We start from the raw sequence: 21,962 nt of genomic DNA, 5'->3' as shown, positions 1-21,962 counted from the left end.
GATGTTTTATGGTCCTGAAGCCCGTTTTAAAAATGTACAAACACCATCCATATAGGCAGAAAATAAAAGTTATGCATGCCTCTGATAAATTGTATACATACTTTTACATAGACAAAAGTGCTTTTACACTTGACAAAAGTGAAGATAACGAATTAAGATCCATCTCATGAATCATGTAAACAATACGAAACGTGAACAGGGCAAAAACAGGGATCACTGAAAACACCAGAGATAGGTCAAAAGCCTGGGAGGAGTAAGCATCCCCCTGGACGGTTACATCCGTCGTAAGCCCTCTATACTGAGGTGGGATAAGGTACCTAAGAGGACTAACCATCCCCCGTGAACCGTTCACATCCGTCGTAAGCCCTCTATATTGAGGTTGGATTAGGTGCCTAAGAGGACTAACCATCCCCTGTGGACCGTTCACACCCGTCGTAAGCACTCTATACTGAAGTGGGATAAGGTACCTAAGAGGACTAAACATCCCCCGTGGTGAGTTCACATCCGTCGTAAGCCCTCTATACTGAGGTGGGATAAGGTACCTAAAAGGACTAACCATCCCCCGTGGACAGTTCACATCCGTCGTAAGCCCTCTATACTGAGGTGGGATAAGGTATCTAAGAGGACTAACCATCCCCCGTGGACCGTTCATATCCGCCGTAAGCCCTCTATACTGAAGTGGGATAAGGTGCCTAAGAAGACTAACCATTCCTTGTGGACCGTTCACATACGTCGTAAGCCCTCTATACTGAGGTGGGATAAGGTACCTAAGAGGACTAACCATTCCCTGTGGACCGTTCACATACGTCGTAAGCCCTCTATACTGAGGTGGGATAAGGTACCTAAGAGGACTAACCATCCCCTGTGGACCGTTCACACCCGTCGTAAGCCCTCTGTATTGAGATGGGATAAGGTATCTAAGAAGACTAACCATCCCCTGTGGACCGTTTACACCTACAACACAATTTTGAGCAATTCAACAAATACATACGCAATCTACAATCTCTCACCCTCTACATGTATTTAGAATAAAATAAAATATTCCTAAAAAAAAATATATACTACCCGTCGTAAGCCCTCTATACTGAGGTGGGATAAGGTACCTATGAGAATTAAGCGTCCCCTGTGGATGGTCACACCTGCTGTACACTTCTATCCCTTGTGTACGTGTTTTGTATTGTTTCCTTGTTATTTGAAAATATCTGTAATTGTCACCTAATATACTAGTGTGCCTTATATATTATATTTTATTTTCAGATGTATTTAATGCTCTCTACTTTAGTTTAACATGACTGTGCACTTTTATGTGCCAGAGCATTATGTACATTTTATTTCAAAATATTAATTTATCATTCTTTTTTAACTGGACTTTTTTTTACTTTAAAGGGCAGTGAATAACTAAATATCCATAAAATATATTTGAAAAATAAAGCCTCAATTAAAAAAATCTTTTCACAACCAAATAAATGCTATGAATAAATATATTCAAGTCATGCATTCAAAATGTTTCCCTGTCACGATCTTTTTTTTTTTTAATTTAGTCTGATGGTATATGAATACAGAAATTGTGAAGTTTTCTTATCAAAATTATTATTATTCTTATTTAAACATTTAATCCACCAGTGAAAATGCCACTTTAATGAGAAGTTCATGCTTTATTATTTTACAAGGTTTGCATTGGGAATTATCGACACCATTTACATCATGTACATATAAAGCAATTAAACTAGAGGTGCTCTGTTTTTACAACGTGCTTTATAGCTCTTCAGAATTTTATATAGGGTACTGATCGTCAATGAAGGAACAGGCGGCCAAATTTTTCCTACGCAATAAATTCAATGTAACAGAAATCTTGTACGATTTAATGTTCGAACAGGAATTCATAAAACACATGGAGCTTTTACAAAGAAACGCTGCTGAAATGGAAGAAACATATTGTTTATAGTACATGTATTATAGTTTAATTCTGATTATTAATACACTGCAATTACTCGAAGATTGGGCATTTTGGCTAATATTCATTTTGAATATTTCTCTAAAGTACAGTACACTTAGCACGATAATCTACTCAGGATTTTTTTTATAAAAGCAATTTGCTGCGTTGGTATTTTGACTGGTCTGTAGGGTTAAATTTTAATAATCTCATTGTCGTCTCAAGTCTTCATGGCTAATTGACAAGGGCATCGATTTATTAAGTAGGGTATTTCATTTTAGATTAATTCACTAACGTTATGGGTTTGAAGTATAGTTATATTGTTTCTGCTACAAAGATATTGGACCGGTAAAGTTGGTAAACATAGTAATATGTTATTTATTGATAATGTTATTTATCTTTATCCCGCCCGTGTGGGATGGTTAAATGAAGTAAATTAAAGCATAAATTCTTTTACAATTTTATTAAAATCAGTGTTAAAATGCTGTAAAACACAAAAAACGTGTTCAGAAATGCACAGCAGTAAATCAACACCTTTTTAAATAAATAAATAAATACCTCAGAAAATATACAATTATTGCATAGCGAATTCTTTACTAACACAGTCACAAACACACAGACACATTGCATTGATTTGCATCGTTTTTTGTTGTAGATAAATGACTGATAGAATCATGATCAGATATATACATCTAAAACAAGGATCAGGAATGGCGGAACGCTGTGTACCGCTTTAAGCAGAAGTCTACACGACTATCCTTTATAAATTTTCTAATGCTTTCATAACTAGGTACCGGACATTCAAACTCATTTTTTATCCCTCCACGTTCATCCTTTTCAAAGAAATAGAAAACCGGAAACCACATTTTAATACGCTTCCGGCTGCGGCGCATCAGGGAAAGATTGTGTGCGAAAGTGTGGTAGTACATGAAGATTCGTGATGATATGTAGAATGCCACCACCACATCTAGTGTGTAATGCCCGTGTGACGCCAGAATCGCCCACATCCCGCAGAAACAGTACAACCATAGGGCCACGTGGAGCAGACGATAGCGCTTTGGGGTGTCTGAAATCAATCACAGAAATACGTCAGTCTTTTTGGTCGAATTGCTATATATACAAATGCATTTTCTTATTGACAAATTACTTAGATTTAAAGAAAAATATTAACTGGTCAATGTTGTTGTAACAAGCGAGCTAACTTTGTAACAGGCGAGCTAACTTTGCTTATAATATTCGATCACATCAAGGTCTAGTTCTGCTTAACATCTAAACAAAGCCAGAACTGGTTAACCTAGAAAAGTAAGGCCCAACCAACGCTGGTGTCTGACTATGCATATACTGAGTACCAACAAGCCCACGCAGAGAAAAGTACATGCATATCTATGGAACGCCATAGCTGCCTTATGTGGTTATTTCATGAGAAGATGGTGCTTTATTATGTTATACTGTGGTTATTTCATGTGAAGGTGGTACTTTTTTATGTTATGCTGTGGTTATTTTATGTGAAGGTGGTTTTATATATGAAGGTGGTTTTTTATGTGAAGGTGGTTTTTTATGTGAAGGTGGTTTTTCATGTGAAGGTGGTTTTTTATGTGAAGGTGGTTTTTCATGTGAAGGTGGTTTTTTATGTTATGCTAATGTTTTTTATGTGAAGATTGTTTTTTTTATATTTAATGAGAAGTTTGTCACTCAGTACTCCTCATATTTTTGAAGACTGAGTTAAACAGCTATTATCTCGAAATTTTGAAAGTAAAACAAATAGTCAATGTAATTAAAATCATTTTAATACACCATTGCTAGTTCCTCTTTTTTCCATAGGCACTTGTTTTCAGGATTGTGTATTTTGTGTATTATGTTTTTTCTAGGTGTGTCGGAATACACTCGATAACATAAAAATAAAAAAAAATCACTGAAATTAGCACGTTTTAAAAATGTCATATTACTGTATATAATAAGAGTGAAGGTACGACAGTTGCCATTGTCGGAAAATCTAGAGGGGTCAGAAACCGCGCCAAACTTGTTCTCTCTAGACTTTCCGTGTCATTCCGGGACGCATCTACATTTTAGTACACAGTTAAAAATCGTCACTTCCATTGCTTTCACTTTCAGTGTTAGGTATCAGCACGTTTTTGTTTACTGCATATTTAATACGGCAAGTTCAAATTGGCAGACGATTGAAGGGCGTTATTCAATCATTTTGTAATGTAGATTTCACCCAAAACTGGTAGGAAAAGTTTAGATATTGAATAAAATCAAGTGTGAACCGAACCAGACACCCCGTAAATAGCAACTCTTTTTTTATACAGTGGACAGTAATATGACATTTTTAAAACGTGCTAATTTCAGAGATTTTTTTTTATTTTTATGTTATCGAGTGTATTCAGAAACACCTAGAAAAAAAACATGATACACAAAATACACAATCCTGAAACTAAAGGCCTATGGAAGAAAGAGGATACTAGCAATGGAGTATTAAAATGATTTTAATTACATCGAATATTTGTTTGTGAGGAATTCCGAGTGACAACCTTCTCATTAAATATAAAAACCACCTTCACATAAAAAAAACATCAACATAACATAAAAAAAACCACCTTCACATAAAAAACCATCTTCACATGAAAAACCACCTTCACATAAAAAACCACCTTCACATGAAAAACCACCCTCACATGAAAAACCACCTTCACATAAAAAAAACCACCTTCACATGAAAAACCACCTTCACACAAAAAACCACCTTCACAAGAAATAACCACAGCATAACATAAAAAAGCACCACCTTCACATGAAATAACCACAGCATAACATAATAAAGCACCATCTTCACATGAAATAACCACAGCATAACATAAAAAAGCACCATCTTCACATGAAATAACCACAGCATAACATAATAAAGCACCATCTTCACATGAAATAACCACAGCATAGCATAATAAAGCACCATCTTCACATGAAATAACCACAGCATAACATAAAAAAGCACCATCTTCACATGAAATAACCACAGTATAACATAAATAAGCACCATCTTCTCATGAAATAACCACATAAGGCAGCTATGGCGTTCCATACATATCACATTCAAAATGTTTACAGGCCCGTTAAGAGTCAGTTTTAGACTGTGTATTTTTTAAATTTATGATATTTACTTTCAAACCCAACTGTTCGTATTTTAACTTGTGTCAATAAGATATATTAAATAATTTATCAGTAAGTGTCACTTCAGCTTTGAAAAAAATATATAACGACTTACATTCAATGGCGGTGAGTGTTGCCACGGTGATTGTGATAGTGTGGCCGCTGAACATGTAGTCCCCACAGGTCTTCATTCCTCCCAACTTCATCCCCATCCCTGAGTATACCACCATAATCCTCTTCATCTTACTCCAGGAGTCTGCGAACACCTGTAAAAAATCGACATATCTGTAATAATTCATGCTGAGGTGTAATCCTATACCAGGATTTCAGCCTGACTAGGACGGTAGAACTACAGTAAAACTTGTCTAATCCGGACACCATTGTTTCTATAGAAATTGGCCGGGTTAGGTAACCTTCCGAATAAGATAATATTTTAAATAATTGAATTTATTGAACATCAAGATAGGTAAGATTTGGAATACACAACATTCAAATTAGACATGTTTTAATTTTTTTTTTTTTTTTTGGTAGATTCGTTGACGTCAAGTAAATACAAATGATATAGCTAAATGATTTTTTTTATCTGAAAATCTGAAGACTAACCATTCTATCACAGTTGTAATGCTGTTCTGGCATAGGTAGGTTTGTCACAGACACACAGACACATCTTAAGAGGTAAATACTGCCAGCGATGACTAGAGTTCGGCGAAGGATGACAAGTCTACAACAAACAAATAACATTAGTCAATACTGAAAAGTCAGTACCAGATAAATAACATTAGTCAATACTGAAAAGTCAGTAACAAATAAATAACATTAGTCAATACGGAAAAGTCACTACAGTAACAAACAAATAACATTAGTCAATACTGAAAAGTCAGTAACTTATAAATAACATCAGTCAATACTGAAAAGTCAGTAATTAGATAAATAACATTAGTCAATACTGAAAAGTCAGTAGCAGAAAAATAACATTAGTCAATACTGAAAAGTCAGTAACAGATAAATAACATTAGTCAATACTGAGAAGTCAGAAACAAATAAATAACATTAGTCAATACTGAAAAGTTAATAACAGATAAATAACATTAGTCAATACCAAAGAGTCAGTAACAAATAAATAACATTAGTCAATACTGAAAAGTCAGTAACAAATAAATAACATTAGTCAATACTGAAAAGTCAGTAACAAATAAATAACATTTGTCAATACTGAAAAGTCAGTAACAAATAAATAACATTTGTCAATACCGAAAAGTCAGTAACAGATAAATAACAACTTATAGACATATCTTAACTGCAGGGCCTGGGAAGGGACAGCGCCATGCGCCATATGCGCATACTGTCGAAAAATGGCGCAATGAAATAATGGTGCGCAGCGCCATGCGGCGCGCCCCGCAAAATGCGGGTATGCATGTTTTATTACTTTGTAAGTTCATCGCAGTCCGCGCTATCTGTATTCTTCATCGAAGTTAGATGGAATCTGTGATGTAATATGTTGACGGTGCGACCGTTGGGGCGAGCGCAGTGTTCACTTCATTATTATGATCCGCCTCTTCAAACCGCACGAGACATTTGGAACGTCTAGACTGTGACGTCACATGACGTCGTATGTTAGCTGCATTTCCATAAACAAAGTTTAAAAAGTGCAAATATTTTTAAAAAAAACGTTTAATCTACTATCTGCAGGCAATATCCATTAAATTAAGGTTCAAGTTTATTTTGTGTGAATTTTTAGTTGTTGTCACCGCGTGAACGAAGTTAGCAGCGAGAACAAGAAGCGATGCATTGTGGGTCAGAATTACTGTGGAAAAAAATTCTGTTGAATGAATGTGCAGTAGTCCGAATTTTCTCTTCGCCCAGGCGTTGTCGTTAGAGCTCGCAGTGACGAGCGGCGCTTCGCGCCGCTCGCTGCGCTCGCTATTATATAATAAAATCGGAACCATCATTCGGCATATTGACATCCACTGGCAAAGAAACAATTTTTTTTTTCATGTTGTTCGATTCGTAAGTGTCTAGTCGTTTTCGATGGTTGACCACAGCTTTACGAAAGTCACGCACATGGAAAATTTATATACCTTACAATGAAAAACCTTTTCAACGAAGTCCACTTACAATGTATTTTAGCCTGTCCCATGATCTCTAAATCGGCATCGTTAAAAAATGGTGCTTTTGGTTTAAATATAATTTTTCTAAATACTAGTTGGTTAGAATCTAGATGACAATTGACTGAAGTTCTTAGAAACGGAAAAATCATTTGTACTAGTCAATGTCATACGACTTGTCAATTCCTATCGCATTTTTCTTTTTAATTTTCCTAAATTTTGTTGTTAGAGATATATGTATTATCCAATAGCATCATACTATGATTTATTTTAGAATGGCCCCAATATATTTCCCCTCGGCCCCTTAAATTTCAAAATGGCCCCATCATTTTATGAACAGTGGGGCCATTGGCCCCACCTGTTGCTTGACCTTCCCAGGCACTGCTTAAGATGTAGAAACTACAAAGTAAAAACTGACAGGTCTACAGCAGATAAGTAAATACTGACAACTATACAACAGATAATAACATTATAGTCAATACTGAGAAATATAAGTAAATTCTAACAACTGTACACAAGTTCAGATAAAAAAAACCAATAGTCAATGATATACAAGTAAATACATAAACTGACAACTCTACCGATTTACCAAAATACATATTAGTGTAATTTATACATATTAATTAACTGGTCGTCATTAATAGTTGGAATGTGTGAAATTTTTTTTTACAGTTACCAAAGATATCAGTTTGTGTAATAATAAAATGATGGTCTGCTATTTTTATAAAAAGCTTATTTATAATTCTGGCCCTATCATTATACCCCCTACATCTACTAATTTCAAATTAATCGGAAATGTCCCTTATTATTCTGATTACAGCATTATCAATATAGAATTTTTCCTTCGTTTAGACTGTGCTTTGTGGAAATGGTTCTACAAAGCTATGCGGATTATTGACTGAGACCTCGTGAATAAACTACATACCCCACTATGAACTCGTAATTTTAAATGAAATCGATGACAAAAAATTATTTTACTGCAGGTTCTAAAGCTTTATAATATTGAAATAATTCCTGAATTCCCTAGGTTGTTTGATAAATAGAGTTCATAGCTTCGTATCAAACCGTGCTGTGAGGTTACTCAGATTAAGCTGTTAATGAACTGAGTCTAAATATTGAAAAGAACACCAATTAATAGCCCCCCCCCCCAAAAAAAAAAATCACAAAAATACTAAAGAATTCATTGATCATATATTAACTCTATATTCATACCTTTCACCCTCCCCCCTCTTTTTTAAAAAATATCTTGATTATTTGGAGGACCTTATTTGCAGAGGAGTTTAAACAAAGAACTAATGTCTGTGCCTCAAAAAAAAAAAACATCTAACGAACTAAGGTTATAATTTGGCGGGCCTAAAAGTAAGCATTCCAATGTTAATTAGTATCCCATAATTTTAGAATAATTTAAATTACTTTTTCAATGAAAAAAAAAATCTAGAAGAATGACATTTTCTCCCAAATTTCTCAGATTTTAAAATTCATCATGGTCGCTTCCATTTCAATATTTTCCTTAAATTTCGGATCACATTTCTTCAAAATTAACTTCATCCTGGGATACAAATTAAAGCTTGACTTTTAAACCCCACAAAGTTTACTCACGAACTGAATTGAGAAATAGTTCCAGTTTTTAACCCAGTACAACAGTCTCTGCTTATTGTTCTAAATTATACTCCTTGCTTTCACTCGACTTTCATAATCTTTTTTTAAACACCCTCATCGTCTAAGACAGGGACACTAATGTAATCTACACTGGTCAATCAGAGTACACAGTACTACTGTAAGAGGCTTAAATCCGGTATTTTAAGGTCATTAAAGAATAATTTTGACGTGTTTTGTTAGATCTATTTCAAAAAGCTTTAATGGGGGAAGGTGTAAAAATGAACAAACATTTCAAACAAAATACTTCTGTGGTAAAATGGAAAAAAAATTTATATGAAACGGAAACAATTTCTTTACATACATTTTTTGTTTTTTTAAAAATCAATATTATATGTAAAACATGTGCAGAAGGTTGTATGATTTTATTTTTATTTATCTCATGTCCAAAATAATTAATACTGAAACTTTGTACGTCTGGACTTATATCATTATGTAGATTTATTATTACTATTATTTTTTAATTATCTTTTATTTTGGATGGTAACTTTGCTGAACCTACTTAGTTGACGACATAAAAAGTTGAATTAACTTCATGTATTAAGTCTGGCCTAATGGCATTAAGCTAATCAAATACAAATCACATTCTATCGATCACCGTTGGTATCCAAACAGATCTTCCTTCATTAAAATTGTCAAAACATACAAGTCTCCTAAACTAAAAATCGTCAAAACTGATCACTTATACTAATTTATCATTAAAACAAATCTCCTTTGCTAAAAAATCGTTAAAATTAAAAAAAAAAAAAAACGATAGCTAAGGGCTGAATATTTTCTATTTGGCATCAGAGAAGTGGAAAACCATAAATCTCTTTCTCTATCAGATATACTTTATATTAAACATCCATTAAAGCAAAAATAAAATCGAATATAAAGATATGTTTGCGTTGACTTATTGACGAATGTAAGGAAAAGAAATTGATTTATTTTATTTTACGCCCGACTTTCTTGCTTCAAAGCCAGTAAAAATTAGTTGGTAAAGAACGCTACCTGAATTAATAACAATTCGCGCCGACTTTTTCGCCGTCTAAAATTAATAAATAATGAATGTAAAAGGCGTGATCTAACGTTTTAATTAATTCTCATCATAAACATATAATTATATACAAGTCAAGATATGCTGAAATGATTGAATCAGTAAAATTATTTTGGCTGCAAAACTACACCACTTTTATTGAAATAAGAACTAATTACTTTTACTGGAAAAAAGAACTGATTACATTTATTGTAATTATATTAATAAGAATAAGAACTGATTACTTTTATTTGAATAAGAACTGATTACTTTTACTGGATTAAGAAAATAAGAACTGATTACATTTACTGTAATAAGAACTAATTACTTTTATTGTAATAAGAACTAATTACTTTTATTGCAATAAGAACTGATTACATTTACTGTAATAAGAACTAATTACTTTCATTGCAATAAGAACTGATTACATTTACTGTTATAAGAACTAATTACTTTTATTGCAATAAGAACTGATTACTTTTATTGCAATAAGAACTGATTATTTTATTGTAATAAGCACTGATTACTTTTATTGCAATAAGAACTGATTATTTTATTGTAATAAGCACTGATTACTTTTATTGCAATAAGAACTTAGTATTTTATTGTAATAAGCACTGATTACTTTTATTGCAATAAGAACTTATTATTTTATTGCTCAAGAACTGGTTACTTTTATTGATTATTTATATTGCAGTAAGAACTAATTACAGATTACTTTTATTGCAATAAGAACTGATTACTTTTATTGCAATGAGAACTGATTACATTTATTATAATAAGAACTGATTACTTTTATTGCAATAAGAACTGATTACTTTTATTGGAAAATGAGCTATAGTGTACGTTATGGATTTATGTTCATTAGTAAAATGTATCGAAGAACTTTATAAAAATTCATCGAAATATAAATAATAGAATATATAGTGAAAACCATTCTTAAGACTCAGATGGATATACATAAATGCACACTGCTTTTTTATAGTCCAAAATCTTATTTTCTCACTATTTTCTTTTCTTTTTCTTTTCTGGAATTCAATGAAAAAATAAATACTAAGCTAGATTTTCTAGCATGATCTTCGTCGGTCGCAAGTTAAACTAGTACAAAATACGTTATGTTTCATATAAAAGATGAACTATTTAGAATGACTGACAGTTAACTCCAGTACCTGCTCTTATGGAAGACTAAGAGTAACAAAAGTAGTATGATTAGACTCAGTATCACGCTCTCAGAGACTTTATAGGCCCAGGGAATGACGGCGAAATTGTCCAGGTAGATGTCCGGCAGAGGGGGATATTTCTTCTTGTCCGGCAGCTTTTCCTGCGCGTTCACAATGGCGACAGAAGTCAAAAAATGGCTCAGGGTGCCATAGAGAATGGCAAACAGGGCTTTTCGTAGATCTGAGCGGAAGCGTCTATAATATACAGTATTCTGATTGTCGTCCGTCTTACTTAAGAGTTCTCTGTCACTGTCAAAACTGTTCTCCGAGTCCTCCATGTCTAACACCTGGTAATCTTTGTAGGCTGTGAGTTGTGGAAATTGAGCAATGTCTTGCTTAAGTTGTTGGATACATGCACTGAGTTTTTCTACATCACTAGACACTGTAATGTTTAGGGGGTCTCTCCCCATCGCTTCCTCCGTCAGGTCAAACAAAGCTTCTCCGTCAATCTTACTGTCCTCGAACACTTGGCGGTATTTCTGGAAGCCGCTGTCCGTCAACCACTGCCCCACCCTGACGCAGCTCCAATGGCGTGGTGTCCCCTCCATCTCACTGAAAGAAATCATAAAATCAATCATTTCATAATTCCTTTTGTATTAATTTTATTCTCCTGTCACTATAACCAGCTGAATGGGGAGGACACGAATCAGCAATCAGTGCGCCCCTGGTACATGTAACTACCAGTCCAACTGTAGATCGGTAGCTCACTGCTGTAAAAATCCAAACCAGTGAGCTACAGATCTGTAGCTTCTACCAGACAAGCAAGACAGATATGATTCAAAAACGTGATAAACAAAACTGCAGATAGGATTAAATAACTCATTTAATTCTGAATTACCGGTAGTCTGAGTCGTGTTGTGGAGTATTTAGATTCTTTCTGAAAAGGCATGAATACTGAATAAAAATTAAATATGAGAGAAAAGGCGAGAGTATTGGAAGAATCGCTTGCATTTAAATCAGAATTGATTCCGTTTTCAAACCCACACACAAAAGAATCCTGTTATGTTCTCGCTTTAAATGCGTAGTGCGTTGCTTAGAGCTCTAAAAAAAAATTAGAATAAAAGATTTAAGAAATATGTTCCGAAAAAAATGGTCAGGAAGTGGTTTATAATATTCATTTGTTTTAGCGCGAATACAGACAAGTATCTAAATAGAACATTCCTGAAAATGCCACGCAGTATGACTATGAAGTATTATCCGCTTATATATTAACCAAAATCTATACAATATATTATGTATTATGTTATAAACAATATAATATCGAGAAGACAAGCAACTAAACTACACACACACACACACACACACATATATATATATATATATATATATATATATATATATATATATATATATATATATATATATATATATATATATATATACGATGTCGTTAAAAAATTATTAAAAATAAGTAGAGGAAAATACCAAACTAGAAATAGATCACATAAAATGAAGAGACAAGATTTTAACATTAATTCGTGCCATTTATAACGGAATGCCTACCTTCAGAGATCGGGTTTTGCAAACAACGACATCAATTTCGCGATCTTTAAAGGGAAATCTACGCGTGACATCCATTACTTTTTCGGGTTGGACTGTTTATAGCTGAACTTGACAACCAAGAAAAATATTTCCATTCCTGTTCAATAAGGCAAATAATCTACCACAAGCACTATTCATAACTGCGACGTGCACTGACCAATCTCCTTTAACTGCACTCTCTATTCAGGGTGTTAATAGGGATTAGAAAATTGATTTCTAGTATTGTTTTCAAAATATATTTTCAAATTTAAAGGTCCAATCATAAAGTGGCATGCTGTTCTATCCCCCGTCAGAGGCATGATTTAATATTTCAGAAATTTAATTCCCCCACGTGTCATTAGGCTTTAGCCTGTCATATTTCTGTTTAAATACTTTATTCTGCCTTTGATTTATTTAAACGAGATTTTAGAAGAGTTCGATTTATATTCTCTACCTCGTATAGAAAATCTGAAATTATTTAAATTATTATTTTTTTCTTATTAATTCACAGTTGTTTGCGGACCAGATCGTACCCCCTGACTATAAATCCAAGGAACTATCTCTCTGGGTTTTTTTTTTCCATAATGACTCTTCGGACATATTTGCAGTGTGTTTAATGTGAAGCTGAAGCATCCATGCAAAAGATAACATTTATACAGTAAACGCTGTAAAAAAAAAAATCATAAGTTCGCTATAAATACGTTTTATGATTTTCTATTTAGAACATTTATTCCAGGTGTTTTGTTGGATTTTTCATTTTGGGTATACTGTGTATATATTTCTGCTAAAAGTTTGTGAAGAAATAAAGAAAACTTCCTGGAGCGGGGGTGTAAAATATGTAGAGTTTGGGGTGTAAAACGTCTGGGAAGCTTGACCGTATAGAATTTGCCTTTCGCAGACAACTTTATCACACTGTTATCAGTTAAAGTATAGAATGCGTGACCTGTTTAATAACTTCATCAGTTGACAGATAAAATTATATATACATGTACAATATTTGTCATACGATGGTAATAATTTCATTTTTTAGATAGATATTTATATATAGATAGATATTTCATTGAAAAACCAATTTTTATAAAAGCTTATTGTGAGGTCAATTTTAGCCTTATTTCTATGATTTTTTTCACTTAGTCCGATCCTCACTTTGCAAAAGTTGTGTCCCATTCCAGGGTCAACCAAAAGGTCAAAAGGGAAAGAAACATTTCTCCTCTTTATGCTACCATACCCGTGCTCCGCTATGTTTAAATTGTTTTCTTTCGATGTGTGGTTAGCCCCATCCTGGGGCAATCGATATATAAGATGCTGATTTTTTCCTGTCGAATGACAAAGTTACAAACCAAAAAACTACAAAAGCTTCTGTGAGGATTCAAGGGGTTTCCCCCCAAAGATGGCGGCCAAAGGACATAACTTTTGAAGTGTGAATTCAACTAGGCCTATTGTCTAAAGATTCTTCTCCGAGGATGCTGTTAGCGAAATGATACACTGATTATGGAGAAAAAAAAGAAATCATCAAGGCTTATTTTCTAGTCCCAAAATGCTATAATTTCTCAACAAATTTGTGTCGTAAAATTTCTATTTTACAGTATAAAATGTGATGTTTGATATCACCACGGCGTTTACATATGATAATAATTTAATTTTGTTTGTATTCTAGCCTCTGATTGGTTAATATCCAAAAAGGAACACAAATTATTTCTGTATAACCTGGTTTGGTATGGGGACACCCCCCCCCCCCCTGACAACCAGCTGAATCGTCTGTATCCATGCAATCCTTTCATTTCCAGTCCTCGGGATTCATGGAAAATTCCAGATTTAATAAATGTACCTTTAACTTCAAACAGTAACTCGGATCTTACCACATGTAAACAAAAATCATGGCTGCTAGGACTATGTATCAGTTTTTACCTCCCCTCGCTTCCCATCACTTCCGTTACTAGGGTTGTATTATTGAGCGGCAAATTTGAACTAATAAAAAGCAACGAAATTTTACACCCACAGTTGTTTAATGATTTTAGAATTAAATTATAAGGAATGACTCTAATTCTTGGCCAAATTATTCGAGGATAACCTGGTTTGGGTCAGTTTACGCTGTTTTATAATCCGCTTCGCGGATTATAAAGCGTAAACTGACCCAAACCAGGTTATCCTCGAATAATTTGGCCAAGAATTAGAGTCATTCCTAAAATAATTGTGCATTCAATGATATATCTAACGTTATATATCTAGATCTGGTTGTGTAAGAATATTGGAAATCTTATCATAACAAAAGAATGCGTCATACCTTTCATAATCATCAAGAATTAGAAGTACGAAATCTTATCCCATTCTGCTATAGTTGAATATCACTTTTCTCGCTCAGCATATTTTGGTGGCTACGTGTAAAACTTATGGCGTCATAAGCATGCATATATGACGTCAAATATGACGTTACAAATTTGTTTCATTTATGAAATATGTTTAGAACATCAGAAGAGCACGCATTGGTTCTTCAGTCTTTCGGTCAGTTCGTCTGTCTTTTTTTCAAAATGAATCGCCTGCCGTATGTCTTTGATCAAATTTTTTTGTCTTCGCTGTCTGTTTACTGGTTTGTCCAAAGCCGAAATGATCATTTTCAAACTTCTATTCCTGAATTTATAAGTAAACTCTTTCTTTAAATTATATGTTTTTAGTGCCTCCACCGTGAAATGGCCGAGGTTGATAACAATGTAATTGTTTGTGAGGCTCATTATTTTAATTGTATTTTAGAGGAGCTGGGATTTAATTCTGCAAGTGGTAATCCAACTTATACCCTTAGCTCCCTTTCTAAGGAAGAAATTTTTCAAAATCATGTCAGTTTCAAATATTTTTAATATAATTTTTCCAACAATCAAACTGAATTTGAATTACCATACCTATACTGGATTCCTATACTACATAAAAATTCTTACAAAGATAAATAGCGGGTTCCAATAAATGTTCTTCCAAACGTCTTTCTTTACTCCTCACTAAAATATTATCAGCGGAGAGGGAGTCCAAGGAACTTTTAGAAAATTTGAAATCACACGGCTTGATACACCCATTCCCCATGATAAATTATTTAGGCTTTTGACATCATAGACAGATGCTTTTTCATTAAAATTGGAATAAAATTTTATTCACCTTGTCATTGGTCATTTGCATTTTTTTTTGTTTGTTAAAAAACATTCTGATTGTACACACAAGTACTCCAAAGTTGATACATGTATTAAAAGGATGCTCGATTTCTGATTGAAAATATCTATGTAGTTTTGGAGACCAAGTCTTCCAACAATCTGTAGGAATTCCCATGGGTAAAAATTGCGCCCCCTTATTCAAAAATTTCTACTTGAGAAGAAAATTGACATTTTTACATGCAGATATATCGACGACGTTTTATCAATTAACAATAGTTACTTTCATTCCTATGTCGACTCGATATATCCCAGTGAACTTGAAATAAAAGATACCACAATGACACAGTCTGACACATCTGTTTCATATTTGGATATTTTAACTAAAAAAAAAACGTTAATGGTAACCTAACAACAGAACTTTATGATAAACATGATGCCTTCAATTTTTCTATCATCAACTTCCCTTATTTATGTAGCAATATACCCTTATCACCTGCATATGGAGTTTATGTCTCCCAGTTGATTCGATACGCAAAAGCATGCTCTACGAACCAACAATTTCAAAAACCAGGCAAGCTACTGACAAACAAATTGCTGAAACAAGAATATCAACAGTCTCGTATGGAGTCAACATTTCGAAAGTTCTATGGTCGATACAATGACCTTGTCAGCAAATACAATCTTTCATTAAGTCAAATGCTGACTGACTTTTTTCATACTAAACGTTAGGCCATTATTTACACACTGAATTGCATGTCTACGGATTTTTTCTTTTGCCCGATCATGACAAGGAGCACACGGCAGGCGTGACCGACCGACAGGGGATGCTTACTCCTCCATGGCACCTGATCCCATCTCTTAGAGATTCGCGTTTGCTCTGCTCCCAATTTGTATTGTTTCAATGGACTTTTGAGATGGATTACTGTTCGTTATCGCCATATTTCATTGATATACCGGTAGTCCAATCCACACTTTGCAAAAGTTATGTCCCTTTGCGGGGTTAACCAAAAGGTCAAAAGGGAAAGAAACGACATTTTTCCTCTTTATGCTACCAAACTTGTGGTGGTGCTCTGATAAATCCACTGTGTTAACTTTTTTATCTTTCAACCCATTGGTAGCCCCATCCTGGGGCAATCAATATACGAGGCGCAAAGATTTTTTTCCAGTCAAATGCCAAAGTTACAGGCCACAAAGGCTACTGTGAGGATTCTATGGGTGTTCCCAAAGATGACGGCCAAGGGTCATAACTTTTGAAAAGAATGAATTCATGACTTATATACAGATCAAGTTAGAGTTTCGTGTTGATTGGCCATTTGCTAATGTTATGGCCTTTTTTTCTATGCTTGTTGAATATGCTTGTTGAAGACGGCCCTCAGAATTTGAAAATTTCTAATTATTTTCGTTTTTGGCCTTTTTTATTGTTTTGCTTGTTAGTGATCACCATTTTACCAGCATAAGTATGTTGTGATAAAGACAATGGATTCCAGACAATAAAAGCCGTAATATGATAATTTATTTTTGTGCCATTTCAATCCATTGTTACCGATGGATGGTTGCACATGGTTTAAGTGTCAATAATCTCAGTTTCATTTTTAATTAGCAAATGAAGCATAATTTGTTGTCATGGTGACCTTGTGCGGTATCGGCTACTTCCGAAGCATGACGGAAATCAACGAATATATTTGATCTTGGATCAAGTCAAATATCGATACATGTAACTTAACAAAACGGCATAAAACCTGGTTCAAATGAAATATTGAACGATTTAATTGAATCCAGAAGACTGTACTGTTTTTGTCGGTTTAGGTGCAAAACAAATGGTTATATCGGTGCGTCCCGTTAAGCATCGCTTCACGCAACACAAATTTTGCGTTCAATTATTGCATACTATTAGACTATGGATTTTAGAATTTAAGGAAACTTTTCTTATATTCAGTAGAGCTATTTTCACAGCAAAGACTCCAAGATACATTCGTAAATATATTTTTAAACTGAATGTTAAATAGTTATTGAGAAAAAGAAAGCTGTTACATTAGTAACTAGACGGACTTAAGTTTCATCAACATACCTTGGTTGTGTTGTCCAGTGGTGGACACGTCCTGTTCGGGTTAGATATAGTGAAATTCTGTGGAGGACAATGATCTTCGATTAGGGTTCTTGCATATGTGACCCATTTAAATTGTACTATCACTTGACCCTCCTATAATTTATGACCAGCAATGTAGGGAAAGGCAAACACCTGAAATTTTCAAATCGGCCAAGCTTCCCTTGTTCGTTCACTTCCATTATTCAAACACCCAAATATTGACCGAGGCTAGCTGCGAGAGAATTCATCTGAATAGAAGAGGTTTCAAAAATCAATTAAAAATCTCATATGGAGTTGTTTAACTAAGTGACCAAACAGTGTTATTTCGCCATTTGTACCCCAGTCACGCAAGGCTTTGACTAATTTATGTGTTTACAGATCGCCAAGACTCCACAAACCTAGATACCGGAGAAACATGTTTCTTTGCGATCGAATAAATTGATTTTGTTTTTTAACTACTTGATTCAGTTGTGATTTAGTTGAAGTCGACGGAAGAACAGAATCCCTACCAGCTACAAGTTCTTGAGTGTGATGCTCAGAATTGAGATGAAGATAGCTCTTGAAGAATAAAGGCTGAGCAAGGATATTATAATGAGGTCATGCATGGTCAGAAAATACCTTCCAGAAACTATAATACACTAAAAAAGTAAACGACCGACTTATAAGAGAAATTCACATATACATAGACACAGTAAAAAGAGATTTATAGATAAACCACTAAAAAGAGAGAGAGAGAGAAAAAAAAATCTGCCATTCCAAAAGCTGATGTGATCTCATTGATTGATTTCAAAACGATGATAATATTTTGTCGCTGTTTCTGCTCAAACACTGATGATGGTGATAATTTCAGATTAATTAAAGGTCTCGTCCTTATACATGTCCCGAAGCTCTTGCATGTGTAAAATCTAGTGGCTATAACAGAAGACTACATGTAGTAATGGTAGAATTTTCAGAAGCTTGTACTTCGCTTATGTAAATAGCTCAATATGAGACGCTGCACTGTTTAGACTGTAAAATTACAGAACAGTAAAATTCTAGATATGTATTTTATTTTCCTGTGGAATTTTTGTAATCACATACGGACACAATACTTGATTTCATAATGTTACTGAAAAATCGTCTTTGATATTTCTTATTTCAGTATTCCAAATCTCCTTGTACATGTTCTATTGTATCAAAGGCAATTAGATTCAATAAACAAATACATGTAATTGAATGAATGACAATTTATAGTACATATATGGAGATAATTACAATAGTACTTCGAAGTGTAAAGTTTGTTTGTTTGTTTAATGTTTTAAGTCCCTCTCGAGAAATTTTCACTCATATGGAGACGCCGCCACATGCCGGTGGAGAGCTGCAAATTTTTTTACCTATACTCGGCACTTAGGGCCATTGAGCAGTGAGGGATCTTTTTCGTACCAGCACCTACTGCGACACGGGATCTCGGTTTACACGGTCTCATCCGAAGGACCGGTATCCACGTCCCACAGTTGGATTCGAACCCGCGACGTAAGGATCAACTCCTTATCCCACGACTCTAGAGCAAAGGCTCTAACCACTGCGCCACGCGGGCCAAAGTGTAAAGCAAGAGCTTATTAGGGTATCAGCTAGGTGTCTTGTAAATGTAATTGTAAAACTGGCGATAATATGATACTATGAAGATCGAGTTAAAGTTGGGGTTGAATTTCTGTATTGCGTGATAATCACAAGCGGAAGTCATATTACGACACCCGAGAACCGCACCTAAATTCGGAGTGTTCGCCTTAAACCATCACCTGACCCTTATTTCATTTTAAAAATTCTTCTGAAGCGTAACTTATTTAGAAATATTGCACGTAGCTTTTCCAGAAAAAGAATTCAAATTGATTTTAACTTATTCAAAAATTTCTAGTTTGGATTTCAGCTTGATTGTTTATCAAAAAACATTCGGATTTCAGAGACGTCTGTTAATAAAGTTAGAAAGAAGTTGTGTATCACCAAACCTAGACGGTAAAGTTCGATTAGTCATTGCTGAAACTTTTTTTTATTACTGAGAGTACATAAACTGTGACACTTTACACAGAAGCAAATTGCATGAAGTATATACCAAGTTTCGCTTACTTGGAAACCATGAAGGATTGATTTAAGTAGATATATACAATATGCATTATATATATACATAAATACATATTGCAATGATGAGCTATAAAGCTCAAAGTTAATACAGATCTGTAACCACTTCCTAAAATAATAAACAAAATTATTAACTGCTCGGAAAATAATAGACAATACATTGTATTTATTCAAATCACTTGAATTGAGTTTAGAAATATTTACATAGTAAAGAATTTTGTGGTATACAACAAAACGGTCGCTCCTTGTATTTAATACATGTTGAGAAAATTTATTGAAATTATTAATACTAGATAGGTCAACAGTGAAGAAGAGTTTGAATAGTAATGTATACATAGATAAAAATTAAGTTATGATCTGACTGCATTGAGTTAGTGGCACGACCCACATCTCTTTATCTATCTATGATTCTCTATCAGCTTTGAATGATGCGCCAAAAAGTTGTATGTGCGTGCTTAAAGACTTTTAATGAAAAATAAAAATTTAAAAAAAAAAACAAAAACAAGGAAAATTCCTTACCTTTCTTCACAGACTCTTTCTTACATCCCGAATGATCCCTCGCTCATATGATTGAGTCTTGAGAGGGCGAGGTAACGCACGTGACGGGGTATGGCTATTTATACATGGGAAAAAAGTCCATTCAGAAACACAAAATAAAAATAACTGATTAGTCAAGGTATTTGCACAAATAGATCGGGGTTAAATTTCTACCATAGCGCCGGCGTTCTACTACGAAGCGTGAAGATATGACACTATAGATATAAAACTTTAATGACAACAAGATTATCAGTGTAACCTGGTTTAAGCCGTGATAATATTTTGCTAGGTGAAATTATCCATATCAAATTTTAGATCTCTCACGTTTTACAGAAATATCTGGTATTTTATGACTGTTTATGGTTAATAATAACTCATTATTTATAGGCATAAACTGCAAAGGGAGACGTAAATAAAGCAAATGTCTGCATACATATATTAAACACGAATGTCTGTATGTATGATGAGAGGTAGGAGTGATCAAATGTTCCCTCTATTTTTCCTGTTCTAGAAAACTGACAATTTACGCAGGTATAACCGTCTACTCACGCAGTGCAGCAAGAAAACTGACAATTTACGCAGATATAACCGTCTCCTCACGCAGTGCAGCAAGAAAACTGACAATATACGCAGGTATAACCGTCTACTCACGCAGTGCAGCAAGAAAACTGACAATTTACGCAGGTATAACCGTCTACTCACGCAGTGCAACAACATACTGTATGTGTACTTAAAAAAAGCGGGCTTCACATTTTAGCGGCTTTGGCGCAGACAGCGATGCGCTAATTCATGAATACCGCTAATTAAGAAATCATTTATATATACAACATACGGCACGGAAATGTAGAGCGCTAATTCATGATTTCGCCAATTTCGTCAGTATTTTAGCATCAGCTTGAGAGAATGGTAGGCAAAGGCAGATCCAACGGGGGAGAAGTCAGGGGGTCGGAACTCCCAAAAGGTTTCCAATTATACATAATTTATACAGTACATATATATAGAGAGAGAGAAAGAGAGAGAGAGAATGGATGTTTGAGTTTATATAACTGATTTCACGTGCCTAGTCCTTCGGTGTATTTTAGACACCACTGATTTTTAAAAATGTTGTGTAACCTGATCAAAGTACACATTTAGATTTAAAGGGTGCACCGGAGCTGTTCTACGTTTTCTTACTATAAACGTGACTGAAAAACAATTCTAAAGAAGGTCTATCATAAAAAAGCACCTGCAAACCTAATAGTGATTTAAAGTATGTACCAAATCGTTTGTCTTTCTATAGATAAGGAAATCATAAACGAATGAGCATCATAAAGATGGGCAGGGACATCAACAGTTAAAACTCTGAGTTTTATATTAATCACACCTTGATCTGTAAAAATGGCATTAGAACATTACATGATGGCTCTGAATGTTTGTGTGATTCTTTCTTTTTGTCTTTTATGGTATTTGTTTTTAAACGTGAAATTTTTAACTTTAAATTTGAAAATCATTAA

General features: G+C 34.2%; 1 protein-coding gene across 3 annotated transcripts; it reads right to left on the bottom strand.

Annotated features, from left to right (window-relative positions):
* Window positions 1–2,381: 2,381 nt before the first annotated feature.
* LOC133172944 (sphingomyelin synthase-related protein 1-like) lies at window positions 2,382–20,740 on the bottom strand. 3 transcript variants are annotated; one of them, XM_061307797.1, is made up of 5 exons: window positions 20,452–20,740; window positions 11,026–11,628; window positions 5,684–5,801; window positions 5,196–5,346; window positions 2,382–2,999 (listed from the first exon to the last, which is right to left on the bottom strand). In XM_061307797.1, the coding sequence occupies exons 2-5, from the start codon at window positions 11,622–11,624 to the stop codon at window positions 2,638–2,640; spliced, it is 1,230 nt and encodes a 409-aa protein (XP_061163781.1). In that variant the 5' UTR covers window positions 11,625–11,628; window positions 20,452–20,740; the 3' UTR covers window positions 2,382–2,637. The 3 variants fall into 3 exon arrangements, with proteins under 3 accessions (XP_061163781.1, XP_061163783.1, XP_061163784.1); XM_061307799.1 differs by lacking the exon at window positions 20,452–20,740 and adding an exon at window positions 14,882–14,970; XM_061307800.1 differs by lacking the exon at window positions 20,452–20,740 and adding an exon at window positions 12,580–12,669.
* Between the last annotated feature and the right edge of the window lie 1,222 nt (window positions 20,741–21,962).

Source organism: Saccostrea echinata, unplaced genomic scaffold, assembly GCF_033153115.1.
Source record: "Saccostrea echinata isolate AGI-Se365-2 ecotype Australia unplaced genomic scaffold, CSIRO_AGI_Sech_v1 ptg000056l, whole genome shotgun sequence".
Taxonomy (NCBI): Eukaryota; Metazoa; Mollusca; class Bivalvia; order Ostreida; family Ostreidae; genus Saccostrea; species Saccostrea echinata.
The sequence above is the reverse complement of the archived record's forward strand: the minus strand, read 5'-3'. Positions and strand labels throughout refer to the sequence as shown.